Here is a 20,491-nt window from a genome sequence, read left to right as displayed (position 1 = left end):
TAAATAACCAAACCACCATAGGAATAAGGTCATGAACTTTGGATCAAAGCGCCTTCATCTATGATGTGAATCACCCACCACAGGTTGATGAAACAACATAATGAACTGCGTCTAGGATGTACCTCTGGTGCATATCACTTGGTTTCTTCCATTAACCAAACAATGAAATTAATGCATGAAACAATTGATTAATGGCAGAGGCATCGAGGATCCAGCCAAAGAAAGTATTGACCGACAACACAGTTGCAGTTGGCCATATGTGCTACACAATCTGGATCTGGATCTTTATCTTAGCCCAAGTATCAATGAGTAATTTACAGTGACCAATTTATATCTGAAGTTTCAATGCGGGTTGCAGTTCCATTTATGCAATGGATTGTAGACCCCATCAAAGAAATGATCTTTCATATTTGAAATATGCACTCAGTGCAACTATCAGCGTGCATCAGTACTGATTTGCACTATATGTTAGTATTAGACCACTAAATCACCGCTTGATCAAGAAATAACACACGCCTCCTTGAAATCAAACAGTTGGTACTAAACCACTGTTTTTAACCACCCGAGGAAATTGTTAGATTAGATTAAAATATTAATCTTAAATCATTACAGAGAGGTTTCATGGAAACTTTCCAATGATCAAGATGGAAATTAAGCAGCCCAGCAGAATCTGTTCATGATGTTTCAAATTGTAGACTATCAATCAATCCACTGACAACCCAAGTTTGGAAATGAGAGCATATCAAAACCAGAGTCTGCCATTTTCGAAAATCATAAAAAGACCGTTAGGAACATAAGAATATGGAATTGTTTCTCATTCAACAAAGATGAGGAGCAATTGGACAATTTTACCAAGGCATGAAAGTGTAACAGCTTCTCCAAAAACACTTGGAAAGGAAAGCAACTAAATAAAGCAACGACACAAAGGAATGGGGACAGCAGACAGTATAACAAATGATGTATATACCATCCATAACTTCTTTTGGCCATAAAAAGGGTTAAGATATTAATGCCCCAAACTCAACTCACCCTTAAGGTCTCACATGCTCTCTGATAAATTGTTCAACCTGAGATATCTCTCCAGTGATGCCTGAGGCATCAATCACCATAACTTTGTTAAGGCAATGAGAAAATGTAAAGGGTTGCCCTGTTACCCCAAGCGTAAACTCATTAGTGATGTCAGCAGCAGAGACAGCATTTCTTGATGCACGCAGCTTGTCCCTGTACATTTGCAAAAGGAAAAAAAGAAGAATCAGAGTTGCATGTATATAATAACAATTGTCTTTCTGAAAATGTGTCAAACCTCAGGTTGAACGAGATAGTTGGATGGTAGAGTCTAGTGGGTTCAAAGAAACAAACATCTCAAACATCAGACTGTATCCACCCTTGAAAATACAATTAAAGATCAGCCTACCCGAATCAAAAATATACTTTGCCTTTTCATTTCTAAGCAAATGAAATCATGCTATGATATGCTTCCATATTGGCCCTAAAAGCAAACTACTTTTCGGCCCATTGGATTCATATCACAGCTCAAGAAACCTACTATACTAAAAGATATCTATGCTTTTCTCTTATGATATCAATAATATAGCATAGAACACATTCAGAAAACAAAGAACTCATCCTATTCTTTCATAAATCACTGGCTACTGGCAAAGAACCACAATATGTTGCACATAGAGCATAACAAGAAATGAAGGTCTGTATATCGATCTTGTGATGCTCAAGTGGCTCAAAGAGAAATAGACAGTATAAGAATAATATATGTTGAGGCCATGCTACCAAGAGCTCATATGGACAGCAGAAGCTATCACAAAATTCTTGAATAGATCATCCTGAGTACAAAATCAGAAATCAATTCTAACTCCAGATTTAGAATGGAACTTGCAGAACTGATACTAAAAACTCTACTAAGCAAATGTTAGATTTAGAATAGAACTTGCAGCAAGAAAGAATCAAGAGTCCAAGACTGGCTTCTGCATGCCAAATTGTAGGAAAGGAGCATGGAATGCTTGTCATCTACTCCCAACTTTCCTTATCTGGCATAGCATTATGAATAGGTATCAAACTCACAAAATAAATGAATCAAGTGAAAGGTGTTCCATCATAAAGAAACTTTTAATTGTTTCTGAAGGCACGGATATAGAATTCAACTGTGGTCCATCCTAGAACAGTTTTTAATAGGTTTTAAGGTGTCTGATTCTAATGTCCTACAGAAGGTTGAAGAATCTTGCAAGAATAAAAAATCAAGCAGCATTTTCGTAGGCTCAATCACTTAAAAGTGTTCCCAAAATTTTAAATATTTAATAAAAAATTATTCATGTTTTAAATATGTCATTAAACACTATAGGCATTTCTCCTTTGGATCTCATGTTGTAAATAGAGTGCAGATGAAAAATAGGGTAAAAGTGTCATACAATTCCTTTTCTAGTTGTTTCCTGATAAATTCCTTGGAGTGAGCTGTCACTTTGTCAGTCTTGTTGCATACTATAAGTACTGGGATTTTCCTCTTCACAATACTTGCCTTCGTCAAAATATCATAGAGGTACCTTCAGTAGGAAAAAAAAAAACATTATCAAGGTTACTTATTGGATATGACTGAACAATAAAATAATGAAACTCAAAGAGAACAAGAAACTAAGGCCTAAACTTACTCTGCAACAGCCTGAATATTTGGCAAGAAGTCCAGAGCATCTACAACAAAAACAACCCCAGCTGCATTAGGCAAAAACTCATCAAGTTTTGGTCGAAGCCGAGCATGCCCAGGAACATCAACAATATGCACAGGCCTGATTTTCCCTTTCTGCTAGGACCAAAAGAAAGTGAGGCTGTTTCCTACTTCCACTACTACAAGATTATCTTTATATACATATATAAATTATATCATGCCAAAATAAGCTTACCTTTTCAGTTTCAGAATGTAAGATAAAAGTTCCTTCATTTGGATCCATTGATGTAACTGTACCTAGGTGCGAAGAGCCATCTCGGAGCTTAAAAAAGAACAAGAAATAAGTTTTTCCAAAATTAGCTATAAGAAAACCCTATCCATCCAGCACAACATTTGAAGAAACTAGCAAAATGAGAAAGTGCATCGTAGAAGTAAATTCAAACGATGGAAAGCAAAGAGAATTGCAATATTCGCCAGCACAAAATATGTTTTAGCTGTTCAGTGAAATATGAAGGATGTCTTTCAGCCTTACAACTAAAGAAATAAATAATGAAATAATTCAGTGTGTGCAGATAAGCATGTATGCATGATCACATCGTTGTGTGAACCATAGTTACCAGTCAAGGAAGCGGGAGCGGGAAGCGATACGGGAAGCAGCAGCGGGAAGCGAGGCACTTTCAAAAATTTAGGAAGCGGGGAAGCGTGGGACCACTTAGAAGAAAATTACAAACAGTCTCGGAAGCGAACCGGAAGCAACCTAGGAAGCGAGGGGGAAGCGAAAAATGGAAAAAATGGGAAAGCGAGGGGGAAGCGAGCTTCCCATAAATGGGAATCGCGCTTCCCAAAAAAGGGGGACGCTTCCCCACGCATTTCGGAAGCGCGACGTTTTGCGCTTCGGGGAAGCGCGCTTCCCCTTTTACTTAGGCACTTCCGGTAACTCTGGTGTGAACACACCCTCACACAGAGCTGATGCAACCCCAGGTACCCTTGTTCACTGAATGATAAAATGCATCAGCTACTAGTCACGCGGCCATAAATTGGTTTTCCCATTTTCCAGTAACGCATCCCAGTTATATTAGGATATCTCATTGGCAGATATAAAAGTAGATATTCAGGTCATTCCAACAACTTGAGGATGTATTTTTTGATGTAACAGTAATTCAGAACAACATATTATGTGCTTTTTCTTCAAGGATGATACTTGTATCTAAGCTGAAAATCACAAGAGAAATGTGAAAGTCAGGATATACCCTAAACCTATGTCATAGGGATTCGGCCAACCAGGTGCCGCACCCGTGTCTACGCGATGCGATGCGGGTGCGGCACCCGGTGTGGTCAACCCGATCCTGGGTGCGGTCAACATACCCAGGGTCATATATGTCCAAATTTTGGACTTTAAAAAAAAAGTCCCGATAAAATGGGCTGAGGAGAAGAGGATTAGGGCAAAAAAAATTTGCCTTAATCCTCCTGACCTCGATGGTGCGACCCATCTCCCGACCCCGACGCCGGCGACGACTTTGAGCTACCACCGAAGTCCGGTACGTATTCTGTCTCTCTCATTCTCTCCTTCAATATCTCTCTCTCCCCTCGTCTCTCAATCTCTCTCTCTCCCCGTAATACGCTGGTTCTGCCCACTTTCTTGTTCTCAGCTCAAAATCACAGTTTTTGGTGTTTTTTCAAACATTCAACACCATAGATGTGATATATAGGTTTTGTTTAGTAGGAACCGGCTTTTGGATCACCGGAATTTGACCTGTATACAGGTTTTTCCGGTGATTCAAGAATCAAAATCAATGGCTATGAAGTATGAAGGTATCGGTTTTTTTTTTCTCATAAAAACATATTTTTTCATCAAAAAATCATGATCCAAGAGTCGATTCTCACTAAATCGAGCATGCTAAACACATCTAATGGTTCAGATCTATCATAGACACTTCAAAACTATGAGGCAGATGGGGGCAAAACTAGAAATGAGGCCTAATATGTTTAGTTCTCATATATATATATATATATATATATATATATATATATATATATATATATATATATATATATATATATATTGGATTCCTTTAAAACTCTTATTTACATGTGTTTAATGCTTAATCCAAACCTGTAGATATGTTTATAATTGCTTACTCACTAAGCAACATGCTTTGGACCGAATTAATTTAACAAGAAATAGATAATATTTTAAAAATAATAAATAGTATTTTTTGCTATAATATTGTCATTTGAAAATATCACTAATTTATCGCAATATTTTCAAAATGTGGGTGATATTTGTGACACGCACACACACCAATTAAAAAAAAAGCATAGTTGTTAGTGTTTTTTCTAAATCCGAACATGCATATATTGTAGATGCATTTATCATGGCTTGTTACTAGAAAATATGTTTTGATATCGAATTAATTCAACCAAAACATTTGAATTTTTATCAGAAAGTTTTGCTGCAATATAGATTCTTAATTTTAATTGAATCTCTTTAGAAACCCATTTAAACATAAAACTAAAGATACCTAATTTAATGCATGTTTTCCACTAAATAGACTATGAAGAATATATTTGCAGTTCAAGTTAAGTGAAAAAATATGTTTGCAGAGTGCAGACTCCGCACTTATATATATTTTTTATAATCTCATGCTTAGGAGTGTCCACTTTGCATTAATGTTATTGTTATATATTTTTCCCGTACCTTTCGATATTTATTTATACGCACTACTACTATATTTTTTAGAACTTATTGATATGTTATTGACCTTGCACTCAATATTATCAATCTTGATTGTGTGCATAATTGATTTTAATATAACATTTTATTGTTTTCAGGACAAAAATGACGGATAAAGGGAAAAGACTTGTGTCATCCTCATCCCCACATGAGTTCTGCTACTAGTGTTGCTGGTAGTTGTAGTGGGAGTGTTGATTCAAGTTCTTTAGCAACATGTGATGATGGGGGGCCACTATGGGCACATGTAGATAAGCTTGCAAAAACTGAAGGAGGTGGTGGAAACAAGAGATTTCGATGTGAGATCTGTGAAAAAGATTTTGTTGGATCTTACACAAGAGTTAAGACCATTTGTTGAAGATACCAGAACATGACATTTCAGGATGCAGAAGAGTTGATGAGGCAACGCGAAGACAATATAAGAAAATACAAGATGAATATGAGAAGATGAAAACAATGAGTGATTATTGTACAATTAGTGTACCATTTTTAAGCCACCAAGAAGATGCCCAAAAGAAAAAAAAGTGGATGTAGGAGGTAAAAGAACAGGAACAATACAAGCATCATTCAATACGGAGGAGATAGATATAAAAGTAAGGAGGTATTTTTATTCTAGTTCAGTACCATTTAATGCAGCTAAAAATCCTTATTAGAAGGATTTAGTTACTTCTTTGGCAAATTGTAATTTGAGTGGCTATATACCTTCAAACTCAGAAAAACTATGAATCACATTTCTTGTAGAAAATAGGGTAAATATTAAGAGATTGCTAGAGATTAAAAAATATTCATGAAAACAAAATAGAGTTTTCATTGTTTTTGATGGGTGGACAAATATTCAAAGGCGTCCACTAATTAATTTCATTGTTTCTTCGCTTAGTGGCCCAGTATTCTTGAAAGCGGTTAATGCATCTAGGGAATATAAAAATGTTGAATATTTGAAGGGATTGTTTATAGAGGTAATAAAAGAAGTTAGTGATCAGAAAGTAGAAAAAATCATCACAGATAACGCTCCAATTTGTAAAAGTGTAGCATTGAGTTTAGATAGTAAGTATCCTCATATTTTTTGGACTCTCTGTGTAGCACACAGCTTGAATCTGACCCTCAAGAGCATCTGCAACCTCAAAGAAGAAGAAAATTCATCAGCATATACTCTATGGTCATGGATTGAAAAATTAGAAAAAAATATCAAAAACATTAAGAATTTTGTTGTCAACCACCGTCATGCTAATGCAATATTTAATAGGCATTCTAACCCGAAATTGTTGAAGGTCGCTGAAACACGTTTTGCGTCCATCATTGTGATGGTGAAGAGGATTAAGAAAGTAAATGCTTGGATTAGCATGATGACTGATGAGAATTGAACATTTTATCGTGCTGATTATGATGTCAAGGCTCAAGAAATTAAGAAATTAAGAAATTAAGAAATTCATTGTTGATGATGAGTTTTGGGACAAAGTTGTATATTTACTTCAATTTACACAACCTATTTGAGAAATGTTAAGAGAAGTTGATAAGGATGAGCTCATGCTTCACAAAGTTTATGAAATGTGGGATAATATGATTGAAAAAATACAAATTGTAGTTTTTAAGCATGAAGAAAAAAATCCTGTATTGGATGATTCAAAATTTTTTAAACATATTCATTCAATTTTAGTCAGAAGATAAGATAAAATCAACACTCACTTGCATTGCATGTCACATTCTCTTAATCCCAAATATTATGCAAAAAAAGTGACAGGAATGTGGTATTGATCGTGTCCCTCCAAATTTAGACCCAGAGTTATTAAGGCATAGAAATATGTGTATGACAAGACTTTATCTAAAATTACATATTCTAAATCAAATCACATAAGAGTTTTAAAATTTTGCATCTTCGAGATTATATGGACAGACATTACTAGCAAGAGAGGAGAAGAATATAGATCCTATCACATGATGGTCAACATTTGGATCAGAAACACCTCTTCTCCAACGTCTTGCATTAAGATTGTTATCTCAGCCTGCTAGTTCATCCTTTTGTGAAAGAAATTGAAGCACATATTTTCAAATCCACAACATGAAGAGAAACAAACTCACCATTAAGCGTGCAGAGGATTTAGTATATGTTCATTCTAATCTTCGACTACTTTCGACCAATGATGAATAGAAGTACTAATTGTTCTCTTAATTATTTGACTATTTATTAGTTTTTTCATTTAAATATAATTGTATTTAACATTTTCAAATTGGGTTTGTAATGCAGACAAGGATTATCCAAATTTTGTGATGTAAACCCAGAAGAGTGGGACTTAGAGGGAGAGCATGATTTCAACATTATGGATTTATCTGAGCCCAGTCTTCCTTCTTATGATGCATTTGATGATGAAACAGAAAATTATTAGGATCCATTACCTCATCGTCATATAAGGCGTAGTTGTTGTTGTTGTTGTACCTCATCGTCATATACATTGTATAGGATATACTTTTGGTATATAATTATGCATTGTTTGTTTGTTTTGTTAGTATACTGTATAATTTACTTTTTTTCTGCTTTACTTATTTGATTGTTTCTATAATATATTTAGGTTGATTTAATTGTGGTGTTAGTTTTTATGATGTAGAATAGAATTGTAGATTGTTAATTTGATTTATTGCAAGCATGATGATGAATTGATTTGATGATATTATAATAATTGTTTTTTATTTCATTAGTGTTACTGTTGTTAATTGTTAAAACTTAAAAATTATATATATATATATATATAATTTTTTACATTTTTGCCCTCCCGCACCCCCGAACCCAAGTTTTTTGAAAGTGCCGCATCGCCGCACCCGCACCCATGTGACATAGCCCTAAATCCATTTTATTATCTTCTTGCTTAGACCCTGCATTTTCTCCTAATGGAAGATTTGTCTCATTAATCTACAGATTCTGGATGAACAGGACAACCTAGTGATATCACCGAAATGACGTGTGCTCAAATGATATTGTTACTCAAGTTCACCTGGAAGCTTTTAAGTAAAGGGACTAGGCTCCATTTTATGCCTGCACAGTATCCCCTTATATACTATATGTAATGGAAAGCTTCATCAAATGGTTGTATCTCAATATCTAGCAGAGGATCCTAACAGTTTAAAAGGTTACCCTGAGAGATAATTGTGATTGAATTGAATGAACAGTAGAAAGAAACTTTCCTACTTTGACAAGGTTAAGAAAAATAGCGTGTTAGAAGATACAGTAAGGATCAAACATGATTCACCATGCACAAATGGAAGATTTAATACTAAACCCACACCTTCAAAGATGGCAATTATCAGTGAGCAAAAAGATAAGCCACTAACAAGAAGCTTCCATTGCATCTCCGGCATAACCTGTTAGTTCTCAACATAAAATAACAAATTGGAAAATATAAATCCAATGTACAAAAAGGAGACCATTTAGTGTTGTAAAGACTATACAGTATGAAAAGAAGTGTTTTCTCGGTTCCGGGTCATGGATCTGAAGATTCAGGACCCGTGACATCCACTTCTTCATTAATGGCATTATGTAATATTGTTTATTGTAATGAGGGGTATTTTAGTACCCTAAAATTTTGTAATCACTTGTTAATATGAAGGAATACACAGCAGCCGACCCTATTGCTGAAGGGGTATCGGCTTCTCCCATCTTCTCTCTCCCTTTCTCTCTCTCTCTCTCTCTCTCTCTCTCTCTCTCTCTGTTTTTCAGATCTCACGCGTGGAAGGACCTGGAGATTCAAAATCTAACATGGTATCAGCGCCACGCTTCAGTTGAAACTGGAATCGATCTCAAAGGTACGTCCGATAGATCTGTCCTTCTCGATTTCTTCTTCTAAGTCAAGAACATATCCCTTCATTCCCTATTTTCATTTTTTTTGGGTTCACGAACGACCCATTTTTGTATCCCCACATTCATTTCTTCTATATCAGATCTGATATCAATCAGATCTGAAGATAATCAGATCTGATTCAGATCTAACTCCTTCTTCCCACAGTCCTCTTTTTGCCTCTTTCTATTTTTCTTTTACTTCGGTGGTGGCTGAACCTCGGTTTCCCCACAATCTTCTTTCTATCCCCTGAATAACTCAATCCACAACCTTCTACCTATCCCTTTCCTTTTCTCTTGTTTCAGTTTATTGATCTCTTTATTTCTTTCATATCAGCGTGATCTAATCACGCAGGGTCCTATTTCTCATTCTGTCACTCGCATACCTAGTTTATTGCTGTTGGTAGCAGCGTGATCTAATCACGCAGGGTCCTATTTTGATTCAGCTGCATCCTTGATCAAGCCGATACATTCATTTTCTGTTTCATTTATATCAAATATTCCATTTTATATACAAATCAGAAATCTGATTGACATTCAATTTCTGTTTCATATCAGCAATCTGAATTAGTTTCTGCAGTCTGATAGCATCGATCTGAGTTAGTTCCTGCAAAAAAAAAAAAAAACTGCAAGTGTAAGCAGATTGTGCTGAATACATTCTTAATTCTGTGAAACATGAATTCACTTCCTAGTCAATCAGTTCTTTCTTCCAGTTTCCTCAGTCATCTCGTGTCTGAAAAATTAAATAATGGTAATTTCTTGACTTGGAAGAGGCAAATCATACCTTTCATTAGGAGTCAGGATCTTTCTGGACACCTGGATGGGTCTATTCCAGTTCCTCCTGAGTTCCTATCACAAGAAGAAAGGGACAGCAAAGGGGAAGCTACTACCGTATATGTTAGAAATCCTGAATTTGTGGCTTGGATGAAAAGAGACCAAGCGCTTGTTGCTTATATTACATCAACACTGTCACAAGAGGTGCTTGTAGGTATTCCAGATGACTGCACTGCCATGCAACTTTGGAATAGACTAGTTCAGACATACTCACAGGTTTCTCAGGCCAGGATTATGTTTCTTAAAAGAGAATTTCAAATGTTAAGAAAGGATTCCATGTCCATCATGCAATATTTGAACAAAATGAAGGTTATCACAGATCAGTTAGCAGTTGTTGGAAGTACAGTTTCTGATAAAGATTTGGTACAGCAAACCCTCAGTGGATTGGGACACGACTATCATATGATTGTCACTTCTCTATTATGTTTACCTGAGCTGCCCAACTTTGAAGATCTGCACGCAAAATTGTTACAATATGAGATGAATCTAAAGGGATTTTCTGAAGAATCATCTATGCAAACTGGGGCACAAGAAGTTCTTGCTACAGGGGTTACTTATGCACGAGGACGAGGAAGCTATGATATCAAGGGAAAAGGAGCACAAGGGAGAAGTAGCCATGGCGGTCGTGGATTATTGCCTACACCCAACTCATATACCAACTCACAAAGACAGAGGCCAATCCCTACTTGCTTTCTGTGTAATAAAAGGGGGCACATCAAAGCCAACTGCTGGTTCAATCCCTTAAATAAAGGAAAATCAACACAAACTGAAGCAAAAAGAGGCACAGACAGTACAAGGACCAATGGAGAAGTAAAAGAGTTGTTGTTGTCAGCCTTAGCAGAATTGAATCTGAAACAGAATGAGCAAGGTACTTGGTATGTGGACTCTGGCGCAGCGACTCATGTTACTGGTGATGCAGGTAAGCTCTTAAAACTTGTTCCTTACATTGGTAGAAGTAGTATAGTTACTGGAGATGGATCACACCACTCTGTCTCGCATATTGGAAACTCCATCATACCCTTGCCCGAATCTTCCATCAATCTTTCAAATGTTCTTTATGCTCATAATATCAAGAAAAACATTGTTTCAGTTTCTAAACTTGTTGATGATGTCAAAGCCTCAGTTGAATTTACTCCTTCTTCTGTTCTTGTTAAGGATCTCTACACGAAGGAGACGTTCGCTAGAGGAAAACGACAAGGCAATATGTATGTTTTTCAAGAAGATCCTTCAGCACATGTTAGCTCCAATCATCGTTGTCTTCTGAAAATCCTACCTGTGTTTTTAGTGTCTCTGAAATCAATAAGCCAAATCTTTGGCATGGTCGTCTAGGTCACTGCAGTAGTAGTTTCATTGAAAAGCTTGTTTCGAATAATCTTATTCCCAAGTCAAGTCTAGGAATAAATGTCAATGACAATAAATGTTCTAGTTGTCTCTTATGTAAGAGTCATGTTTTACCATTTCATTCTATCAATAAAAGAGCTTCAAGACCTTTTGAGACTATCTGTTCTGATGTTTGGGGGCCTGCTCCAGTTGCTTCCATGTCTAGAACTAGATATTATCTTTTATTTGTTGACAGTTATTCTCGATATTCCTGGATATTTTTCATGAAACATAAATCTGAGACTTTCAAGTTGTTCCGTAACTTCCATTCCTTTGTAAAAAACCAATTTTCTGAAAACATCCTAAGTTTCCAATGTGACGGAGGAGGTGAATTTTCTTCCATTGACTTTACTAACTTTTTTCAAAGTAATGGGATAAGAAAAAAGGTGTCTTGCCCACACACACCTCAGCAGAATGGGATTGCTGAAAGGAAGCATTGTCATATTGTTGAGAGTGCGATGAGCATGATGCATGACAGTAATCTTCCGATCACTTTATGGACAGAGGCTTTTCATTCTGCAGTTCATGTGATAAATCGATTGCCCATGACTATTTTGGAAAACAAGTCTCCTTACTTGTCTCTTTTTGGTATACACCCCAACTACTATGATTTGCATGTCTTTGGATGTTTATGCTATGTTCATGTTGACAGTTCAAGGAGACATAAGTTTCAGGACAAGGCTTTAAAGTGCAGGTTTATGGGTTATGCTGATGACTATAAAGGATACAGGTGCTATGATCCGGTGAGCAAGCACATCAAAATATCAAGAAATGTCATCTTCGATGAATTGAATTTTGATTGTCGATGTACTAGTTCTTCAGAATCAAAACATAGAGTTGAGGCTTATTATCCTTGGTTGAATTATGAACTTCTCTCAGGAGCTAGTGATGCTTGCTCAAATTGCATTCAAAAGGATAAGAAACTTGTGTCTACTGATGGAATGATTGATCATGAAAATACAGACTCAACTTTGAATCTAGGAAGGTATAAAGGTCTTGTCTACACTCGACGAGAAAGAGAGTCACCCACCATAGTTGATTCAGATATGGACGCTTCCTCAACATCCAACATTGTTGATACTAGAAGATCCACACGTTCTCGCCATCCAATTGAAAGGTGGGTCAGTTATGAAAATTTCTCATTAGATTTTCAACTCTTTCTAACAGCCTTGAATAAAGAAGATGAACCCACAACGTTCTCTCAAGCATCAAATTCCAGAAGATGGATTGAAGCAATGAATGAGGAGATGGAAGCTCTACATGAATGTGGTACGTGGGATGTCGTATCAAGACCACCTGACAGAAACGTTGTTGGTTCGAAATGGGTGTACAAAATAAAGTATAAACTGGATGGGACTATAGAGCGATACAAGGCGAGACTTGTAGCCAAAGGTTTTACACAGGAGCAAGGACAGGATTATGATGAAACCTTTAGTCCAGTTGTGAGGATGGGGACAATCTGAGTCATACTTTCTTTAGCCATTGAACACCAATGGACCATTAGCCAACTTGATGTGAAGAATGCTTTTCTTCATGGAGATTTGAGAGAAGAAGTTTACATGGAACAACCCACTGGTTACGCAGAAGGTAATCCTACAAAATATGTCTGCAGACTAAAAAGGGCGATATATGGATTGAAGCAGGCATCTCGATCTTGGTTTGACAGCTTTTCTCTTGAAATACAAAAGTATGATTTTAAGAAATCTCTTCTTGACCACTCCCTATTTATATTTAAGAACCAAGACACAATTACTCTGTTGTTGATATATGTGGATGATATTATCATCACTGGCAGTTCCAATGAGCACATTGAAGAAGTCAAACATCTCTTGAATCAGAGGTTCAAAATGAAGGACCTTGGCAAACTACGGTACTTTCTTGGAATTGAAGTTGACAGTTCCTCTGAAAAAATGACTCTCACTCAACATAAGTATACCATTGATGTTCTCAATAAATCGGGTATGAAAGACTGCAAGCCCTTGAGCACTCCTAGCGTTCTTCATCAAAGGCTTAGCTCTCAAGACGGAGATCCTTTTGATAATCCCACACAGTACCGTAGCATAGTGGGTATGTTACAATACCTCACTTTTACTCGCCCTGATATAGTCTACTCGGTGAATCAAGTTTCTCAGTTTATGCATGCCCCATGTGAAGGGCATATGGAAGCAGTTAAATGGATACTACGATATCTGAAGGGAACGGTTGGGGATGGTCTCACATATAAGCGAAAGACAAATGGGCAAAGTGCACATGAGATCACTATTTATTCTGACGCGGACTGGGCGGGAGATCCAGATGAACGTAGATCAGTATCAGGCTATTGTGTATTTGTTGGGATGAATTTGGTTTCTTGGAGTAGTAAGAAACAAAAGGCTGTTGCCAGATCCAGTACAGAGGCTGAATACAGGTCAATGGCAGCCGCCACTGCTGAGGCTACTTGGGTTAGACATCTACTGACAGAAGTCGGAGAATCGATATCTCGATCACTTCTTTTGTGTGACAACCAGAGCGCCATTAGTATGTCTTTTAATCCAATCCATCACAGTCGTGCCAAACATATTGAAATAGACCAGCATTTTGTGAGACAAAAGGTAGAAGAGAAAGAGATTGAGCCTGAATTTGTTCGAACTACAGATCAAGTGGCAGATATATTTACAAAAGGATTGACAAAAGGCAGATTTTGGATGTTAAAAGGCAAGTTGTTCATGATTCAAGATCATGCACAACTTGAGGGAGGGTGAAAAGAAGTGTTTTCTCGGTTCCGGGTCATGGATCTGAAGATCCAGGACCCGTGACATCCACTTCTTCATTAATGGCATTATGTAATATTGTTTATTGTAATGAGGGGTATTTTAGTACCCTAAAATTTTGTAATCACTTGTTAATATGAAGGAATACACAGCAGCCGACCCTATTGCTGAAGGGGTATCGGCTTCTCCCATCTTCTCTCTCCCTTTCTCTCTCTCTCTCTCTCTCTCTCTCTCTCTCTCTCTCTCTCTCTCTCTCTCTCTCTGTTTTTCAGATCTCACGCGTGGAAGGACCTGGAGATTCAAAATCTAACACAGTATACATATGAAAACTGATTTCTTCACTTTGTATTTTGGTTCTTGAAAAGCACTTGAAGTTTCACCTATGTAACCAATCAATGGCAAGTCAGATTTTAGTAGTAGAATAGAACCATACATGATTTTATAGCAAGTTAGCAAAGCCAAATAATAGAAGTGAAAGAGGCACAGAAGTTCAAAACTAACATAAATGCTGTAACCAATCAATTGATATGTTCATGAGCATAAATCCCAAACTTCCTTTTATAGTCTGATGGCTGTTGGAGATTTCATGATTGAGCTAGTAGACACAATAACAAATAGCATAATGAACAGATGCGAGGCATGGAAGCTAACCTGGTGGAAAATTATAGTCTTGCCGCTGCCACTTAATCCTGCTAGAACTATGGTATTGGATTTTGCTCGTCTTAAGAAACAGGCTGCAAAACAGTAAAGATATAACATTATCATCTAAGAGTATGCTTATGGGTATAGCTGTTAGTGGGTTAAGTCAGCATCCTTGTCAAGATCCAACTACAGCTCATGCAGTTGGATCTGGGCCCAGATGCGACCCTACCAGGTTTGTAGTCTGATCAGATAGGGTAAGAAACTTCAACAAAAAAAAAAGATCAGATACAGTAAGATCTCATATTTTTAGAAAGTGCAAAAACTCAATCGAATCAGATCTGATCCATTGGATCTACAGATCATAGAAAATGGGTCAAATCCATGTCAGACCTGACTCCTGGCACTGCCGGACCTACTAACAAGGTGTTGTGACCAGGAAGCCAACAATCTAATTCCAATGTCTATGATGAACAATAGGTCAATCATTTAACTGAATAAAAGTGCAACCAACACATTAGGAGAGGAAAAAAAATAATAAAACGGACAAAAGGACAAAGTAGAGATAGCCACTTACATAACAAGATCACCACAGTTGTCAGAGATAATATGGCCAAAGCAATATAAAGTTGCAGAGGTGTTGAATGATCAATCAATTCCTTCCATTTCTCCATAGCTGCATTTTGTAGACTCATATTTCACGTTATCGATTGGATCTACATATATATGGAGAAAGATTAAAATTTTCGATACTCAGATGATTTAAAATAACTCATCAATTTGTCTTCATGTTTATAAATGCCCAAATCATCAAAATAAAAAGCCATAATTAACTGAGACCAATTATCAAACGATGAATGATGCCTATAACAAACAAGCAACTATCATGCAGCTAGGACCAATAGAAGAAAACTGAAGAGTAAAGTAGAACAATTATCATCTATCAAGAATAGATACAGGGTTCACTTAGAATGAATCTCCCTATGCAAGGTCAACTCTTGTAGAGACTCAGAAGGACCTCAACTAGGAGCTCCACTGCATAACCCATCCATCAAAACAACCAAAAAAGTGAGAGAGCTCCCCACACGAGACCAACTCTTCTACGAAATCAGGACATCAACTAAGGTCTCCATTATCCCAACCCATCCATCAAAATCATCAGAGAGCGAAGCAAACGCATTAAACTGTTCTAGAACTTGAAGAAGATAAAAGATTTGGCTTTCAGAAGAAAAGAAAAATGCAGGCCTAACTATCACATTTCATCTTAAAGTTACAGAATTTAAAACTTTAAGGAACCAAGAGAAGGACAAAAGTTAACCAACAAACCAAATGTTACAGCAACAGGGAACTTGATCAAGCATATAAAACCAAATACGCAAAGCAACATTTTGTTTAGCAAACTGGGTCAGCATATCAAAATCTGAAACAAATTGACACATTTGGCAGTGTGGCACTTTCTCCATAAGCATGATCATCACACATATGAGAGCAATTAGAGTAGAACTTATGATCAACTAACAAAAATTATCACTGCAATATTGACTTATCATGAGTACAACCAATAATAAGAATTAAATTACTTCCTATGTAGTAGATATTCTCAAGAAATCACACAATTCCACACAATGTCCTTCAAACATTTCAAAATAGTACCAGTAATCTATCCGTTAAGAAAATGAAATCGGAATAAAAGTGTGTTTCCAACATCATTGAAGCAAGAAACCACAAAGACAGTAAAGAAGAAAACAGATGACCCAAATTCCGCAAAGATGAAAATGGTCATTGTTCTTAATCAGTAATAACACGCGAAATCCAACAAAGAAAACAATTGCAATGCAGATTTAATCAGTGAAATGCCAATCTCTGGCTGAGATTATACCCAAAAGATGGGAGGAAAGGGAATGGTTAAAGTGGGGATCTACATAAGAGCTAGTGAAGGACAAATTGGTAATAGATCATCACAGAAACCTGACTAGATTATGAAAAGAATGTGTTTACGAAGAAGGTTTTGATCGGTTACCTCAACACCTTTCATCTTCGTGAAATTTAGTTTATGAAAGCAGAGAGAGAGAGAGATGTGGACACACCTTGGTTGGGGTAAGAAAGTGGGAGATCCACCAACGGGGGCTCCGCTTGTCTGGCAGGAGCAGTTAGTGCACGTCACCTTGTGTTGGGAGGTTGCAAGTTCGAACCCCAAATGGTATGGTTGTATAACTGGTAGGGGTCTGCCTAACCTCAGCTTTCTGTGTAGAAAAAAATGTGGGAGACCTGCGGGTTTTCACTGGAAGAAAATAATTCCAGATCTTTTTCTTCTCTCAACTCAGAAAGTTGGACCTACTTTTATCCTTTACAGGGTGTTCCTAGTTATATTCCAAGCTATTCTATATTCATTTATCCCATTTTTTATTTTACCAACCAAACACTCGAAAACAAAATAACAAGGCACTTTATCAAGCACATAAAACCAACTCCGCAAAGCAACATTTTGTTTAGCAAACTGGGTCAGCATATCAAAATCTGAAACAAATTGACACATTTGGCAGTGTGACACTTACTCCATGAGCATGATCATCACACATATGAGAGAAGTTAGAGTAGAACTTCTGATCAACACATAAAAATTACCACTGCAATATTGACTTATCATGAGTACAACCAATACTAAGAATTAAATTACTTCCTATATAGTAGATATTCTCAACAAATCATACAATTCCAACAAATGTTCTTCAAATATTTCAAAATAGTACCAGCAATCTATCCGTTAAGAAAATAAAATCGAAATAAAAGTATGTTTCCAACATCGTTGAAGCAAGAAATCACAAAGACAGAAAAGAAGAAAACAGATGACCCAAATTCCGCAAAGATGAAAACAACCACCGTTCTTGATCTGCAATAACACACAAAATCCAACAAAGAAAAAGATTGCAATGCAGATTTAAACGGTGAAATGCCAATCTCTGGCCGAGATTATACCCAAAAGACGGGAGGAAAGGGGAACAGTTAAAGTGGGGATCTACAGAAGAACTAGTCAAGAACAACTTGAAAATTTATCATCACAGAAACCTAACGAGATTATGAAGAGAACGTGTTTACGAAGATGGTTTTGATCGGTTACCTCAACACCTCTTCATCTTCGTGAAATTTCGATTCTGAAAGCAGGCAGAGAGAGAGAGAGAGACGCGTGGGTTTGGGGTAAGAAAATGGGAGACCCGCGGGTTTTCACTGAATGAAAGTAATTCCAGATTATTTTCTTCTCAACTCGGAAAGTTGGACCCACTTTTTTCTTTTACAGGGTGTTCCTAGTTATATTCCAAGCTATAGCTTCATTTATACCTTTTTTTATTTTACTAAGCAAACACTCGAAAGCTAAATATTTGGACTTACTTTTTCAACGATCCTATTGGTCCAGATAAATATGGCTCTATCCTAACAACCCTTGTGGATCACATTAATATCCGGATATAAAATAACATTGTCAGGACCCGATTCTCAGAAGGGTCGGTCTTACAGGTCTGGCCGTTGAACACGAATCGCGACTCAGAAGAGAGGTACACACGGGGACAGATCATGTCACGGAGGGAGAGTCTGATCGAACACGCTACAGAGGCGCAGCAAGGAGGAAAACGCGTCGCACTGGCACCTGTCCCAGGGAGGGGGACACGGTCAGGTGGAGGTGGCTAGGCATGCGTGTGACTGAGCCTGCTACCAGTCTGGGACAAAACCGGAGAGGAATGAGGAAAATGCAGGGTGCATTTCTCAGGAAAGAGGACACGGTCAGGCGGAGGTGGCTGGACGTGCTTATAACTGGGCCTGTCACCAGGCAGGGATACATCTACAAAGGAATCCGGTACCGGGAGAGAGATGCTTCTCTCCAAACTGGCACGGGTTGGGAAAGAGAAAAATATGTTTGCGACGGGCCAACGTTGGTACAGACACTCACTCTCACATGAACACAAAAAAAAAAAATCACTCAATAATCTTCATTAAAAATAAAGAATGCAAGAGGGAAGAAAGGAATACAAGACACCGTTCCATAGTAGATGAGATTCTATAGGTGGTTGTTATAAGTACCTTGAACCGCACATTCTTAGGTTTAGGCTCAGTTTATGTGATCTAATTCGGTTAGGTCATGTGATATCTCATATGGTATGGTACATTATATCGAGAAACCTACTCTGTCTACAATTTTTTAATGAGCTGAATTGGAGATAGACTCCTAATCACATTAGGTTATAGTCTCTAAACCTTATATAATGGCCTCTCTTCAGGCTCTGCATAAGTCAGAAAGAGAATTCAATCTCTCTCTCATTAGGTTCAGATAAAAAAAATGTCACGTATAAAGGTTCTAAAAGATCATACTCGTCAATGATTTACCAGAGCACCTATGAATTCAGGTACGCTTTTGCATTAAGTTTTGTTTCAGTTTTGATTTCAACGGTTTAACGAAAACATGTAAATCGATCATTTTAGTTATTTCAGTGGACTCCAAATCCAACAATTGGTATCAGAGCGCATGTTATCGTTGAAAATATGATTTTACTATTAAATCTTTCTTTTTTGTGGTGCCAATCTCGTGTGATCGGTAGTTGGGTTCTTCTATGTCAGTCGGTTTGGTGGAAATGGTTGTTTGGCTCTTTCTCCTTAGGCGTAATGGATTACACAGATCGAAAGGGCCGTCGGGCCCTTTCCCTTTTCACACCTTCAGATTGGAAGGGTCGTTGGGCCCTTCTCTTTCACCGATTGTCGAACGGTGAGAACGACAAACATATGTGTATTCACCGGCATTCAGGGCTAATTTCGGTCATCACCAGATACGCTATGTTCGTTGGCTCTCCACGAACCATTCATGACTGTCATCGCTTAAGGGTTCGGTTATCCGTCGAATTATGCCCTTACCAGGAGTCTTGCGATGGACAACAACAATCAGCATCTGGTAAACCTTTTTATCGATTAGACATCATCTGCTCTGTCTACTGGACGACGGGAGGGTGGTCGCCCTTTCCAGACTCTAGCTCGCCGACATTCGAGGTCATTTTATTTTGGGCCATCGCCAGAGGTAATCGATTCGCCGACCACACAGATCTGTTCTTGGCAGCCATCAATTTTTTGGTTTTGGACATTCGTCGGATTGTAGGTGTTCGCCGGCATCCTGGGCTGGATTGATCCATCATTGGCGACTGACAACAGTCATAGTCGGGTTCGACACTCCGTCGATGAGTTTTAGCATCTGACAAGTCGTTCAGGTAAGGCATTGGGTGAAAGTCGGTTCCGCGCAGTTTCGGTTGGCCGTGTCGGGCAGGCGGATTCGGCATTCAACCGACTCTGTCGGGTGGGTTGATTCAACATTCAATTGATTCTGTCATTCGCGTTGGTTCAACTTTTCAGCAGGGCAGTTCGATTTCAGCAGATTGGGTTGGGCTTTTAGTACAAGGCCGATTTGATAACCTTTCGGTGTGCTCAACAGAGACCAGTCGGTTTGGCTATTTGGCAGTCCAGATATGTTGCACTGGACCGATCCAGTCCAGTATGTGTTGGGCACAAGCTTCTTTTTTAATCTGAACCAGTTTGGTGCCTTATATAGGGCTGGGTTGGGTAAGCCATTGGGCACAGGACCGATTTGGCCTTGTGTCTCATCGGGTTTTGACTCCACCAGGATACCA

The 20,491-nt window shown here is 37.8% G+C and overlaps 1 protein-coding gene across 2 annotated transcripts; it reads right to left on the bottom strand.

Moving 5' to 3' along the window:
- Window positions 1-551: 551 nt before the first annotated feature.
- Window positions 552-18,106, bottom strand: LOC149832214 (uncharacterized). 2 transcript variants are annotated; one of them, XM_090014378.1, is made up of 8 exons: window positions 17,947-18,106; window positions 15,406-15,544; window positions 14,841-14,923; window positions 2,907-2,993; window positions 2,658-2,806; window positions 2,421-2,552; window positions 1,030-1,221; window positions 552-755 (listed from the first exon to the last, which is right to left on the bottom strand). In XM_090014378.1, exons 2-7 carry the CDS (start codon window positions 15,521-15,523, stop codon window positions 1,032-1,034), a joined length of 759 nt encoding a protein of 252 aa, XP_089870504.1. In that variant the 5' UTR covers window positions 15,524-15,544; window positions 17,947-18,106; the 3' UTR covers window positions 552-755; window positions 1,030-1,031. The 2 variants fall into 2 exon arrangements, with proteins under 2 accessions (XP_089870504.1, XP_089870505.1); XM_090014379.1 differs by having other exon boundaries at window positions 15,406-15,504; window positions 17,947-18,008.
- Between the last annotated feature and the right edge of the window lie 2,385 nt (window positions 18,107-20,491).

Source organism: Nuphar pumila, chromosome 7 (assembly GCF_984573655.1).
Source record: "Nuphar pumila chromosome 7, dmNupPumi1.hap1.1, whole genome shotgun sequence".
Taxonomy (NCBI): Eukaryota; Viridiplantae; Streptophyta; class Magnoliopsida; order Nymphaeales; family Nymphaeaceae; genus Nuphar; species Nuphar pumila.
The sequence above is the reverse complement of the archived record's forward strand: the minus strand, read 5'-3'. Positions and strand labels throughout refer to the sequence as shown.

Excerpts from the sequence above, each read along its gene's own strand:
- LOC149832214 (XM_090014378.1), bottom strand. The coding sequence starts at position 15,523 with ATGAGTCTACAAAATGCAGCTATGGAGAAATGGAAGGAATTGATTGAT. Across the intron at positions 14,924-15,405 it reads AACTGTGGTGATCTTGTTAT|CCTGTTTCTTAAGACGAGCA; the intron begins GTAAGTGGCTAT and ends ACTGTTTTGCAG. Across the intron at positions 1,222-2,420 it reads AAACAACTAGAAAAGGAATT|GGACAAGCTGCGTGCATCAA; the intron begins GTATGACACTTT and ends GCAAATGTACAG.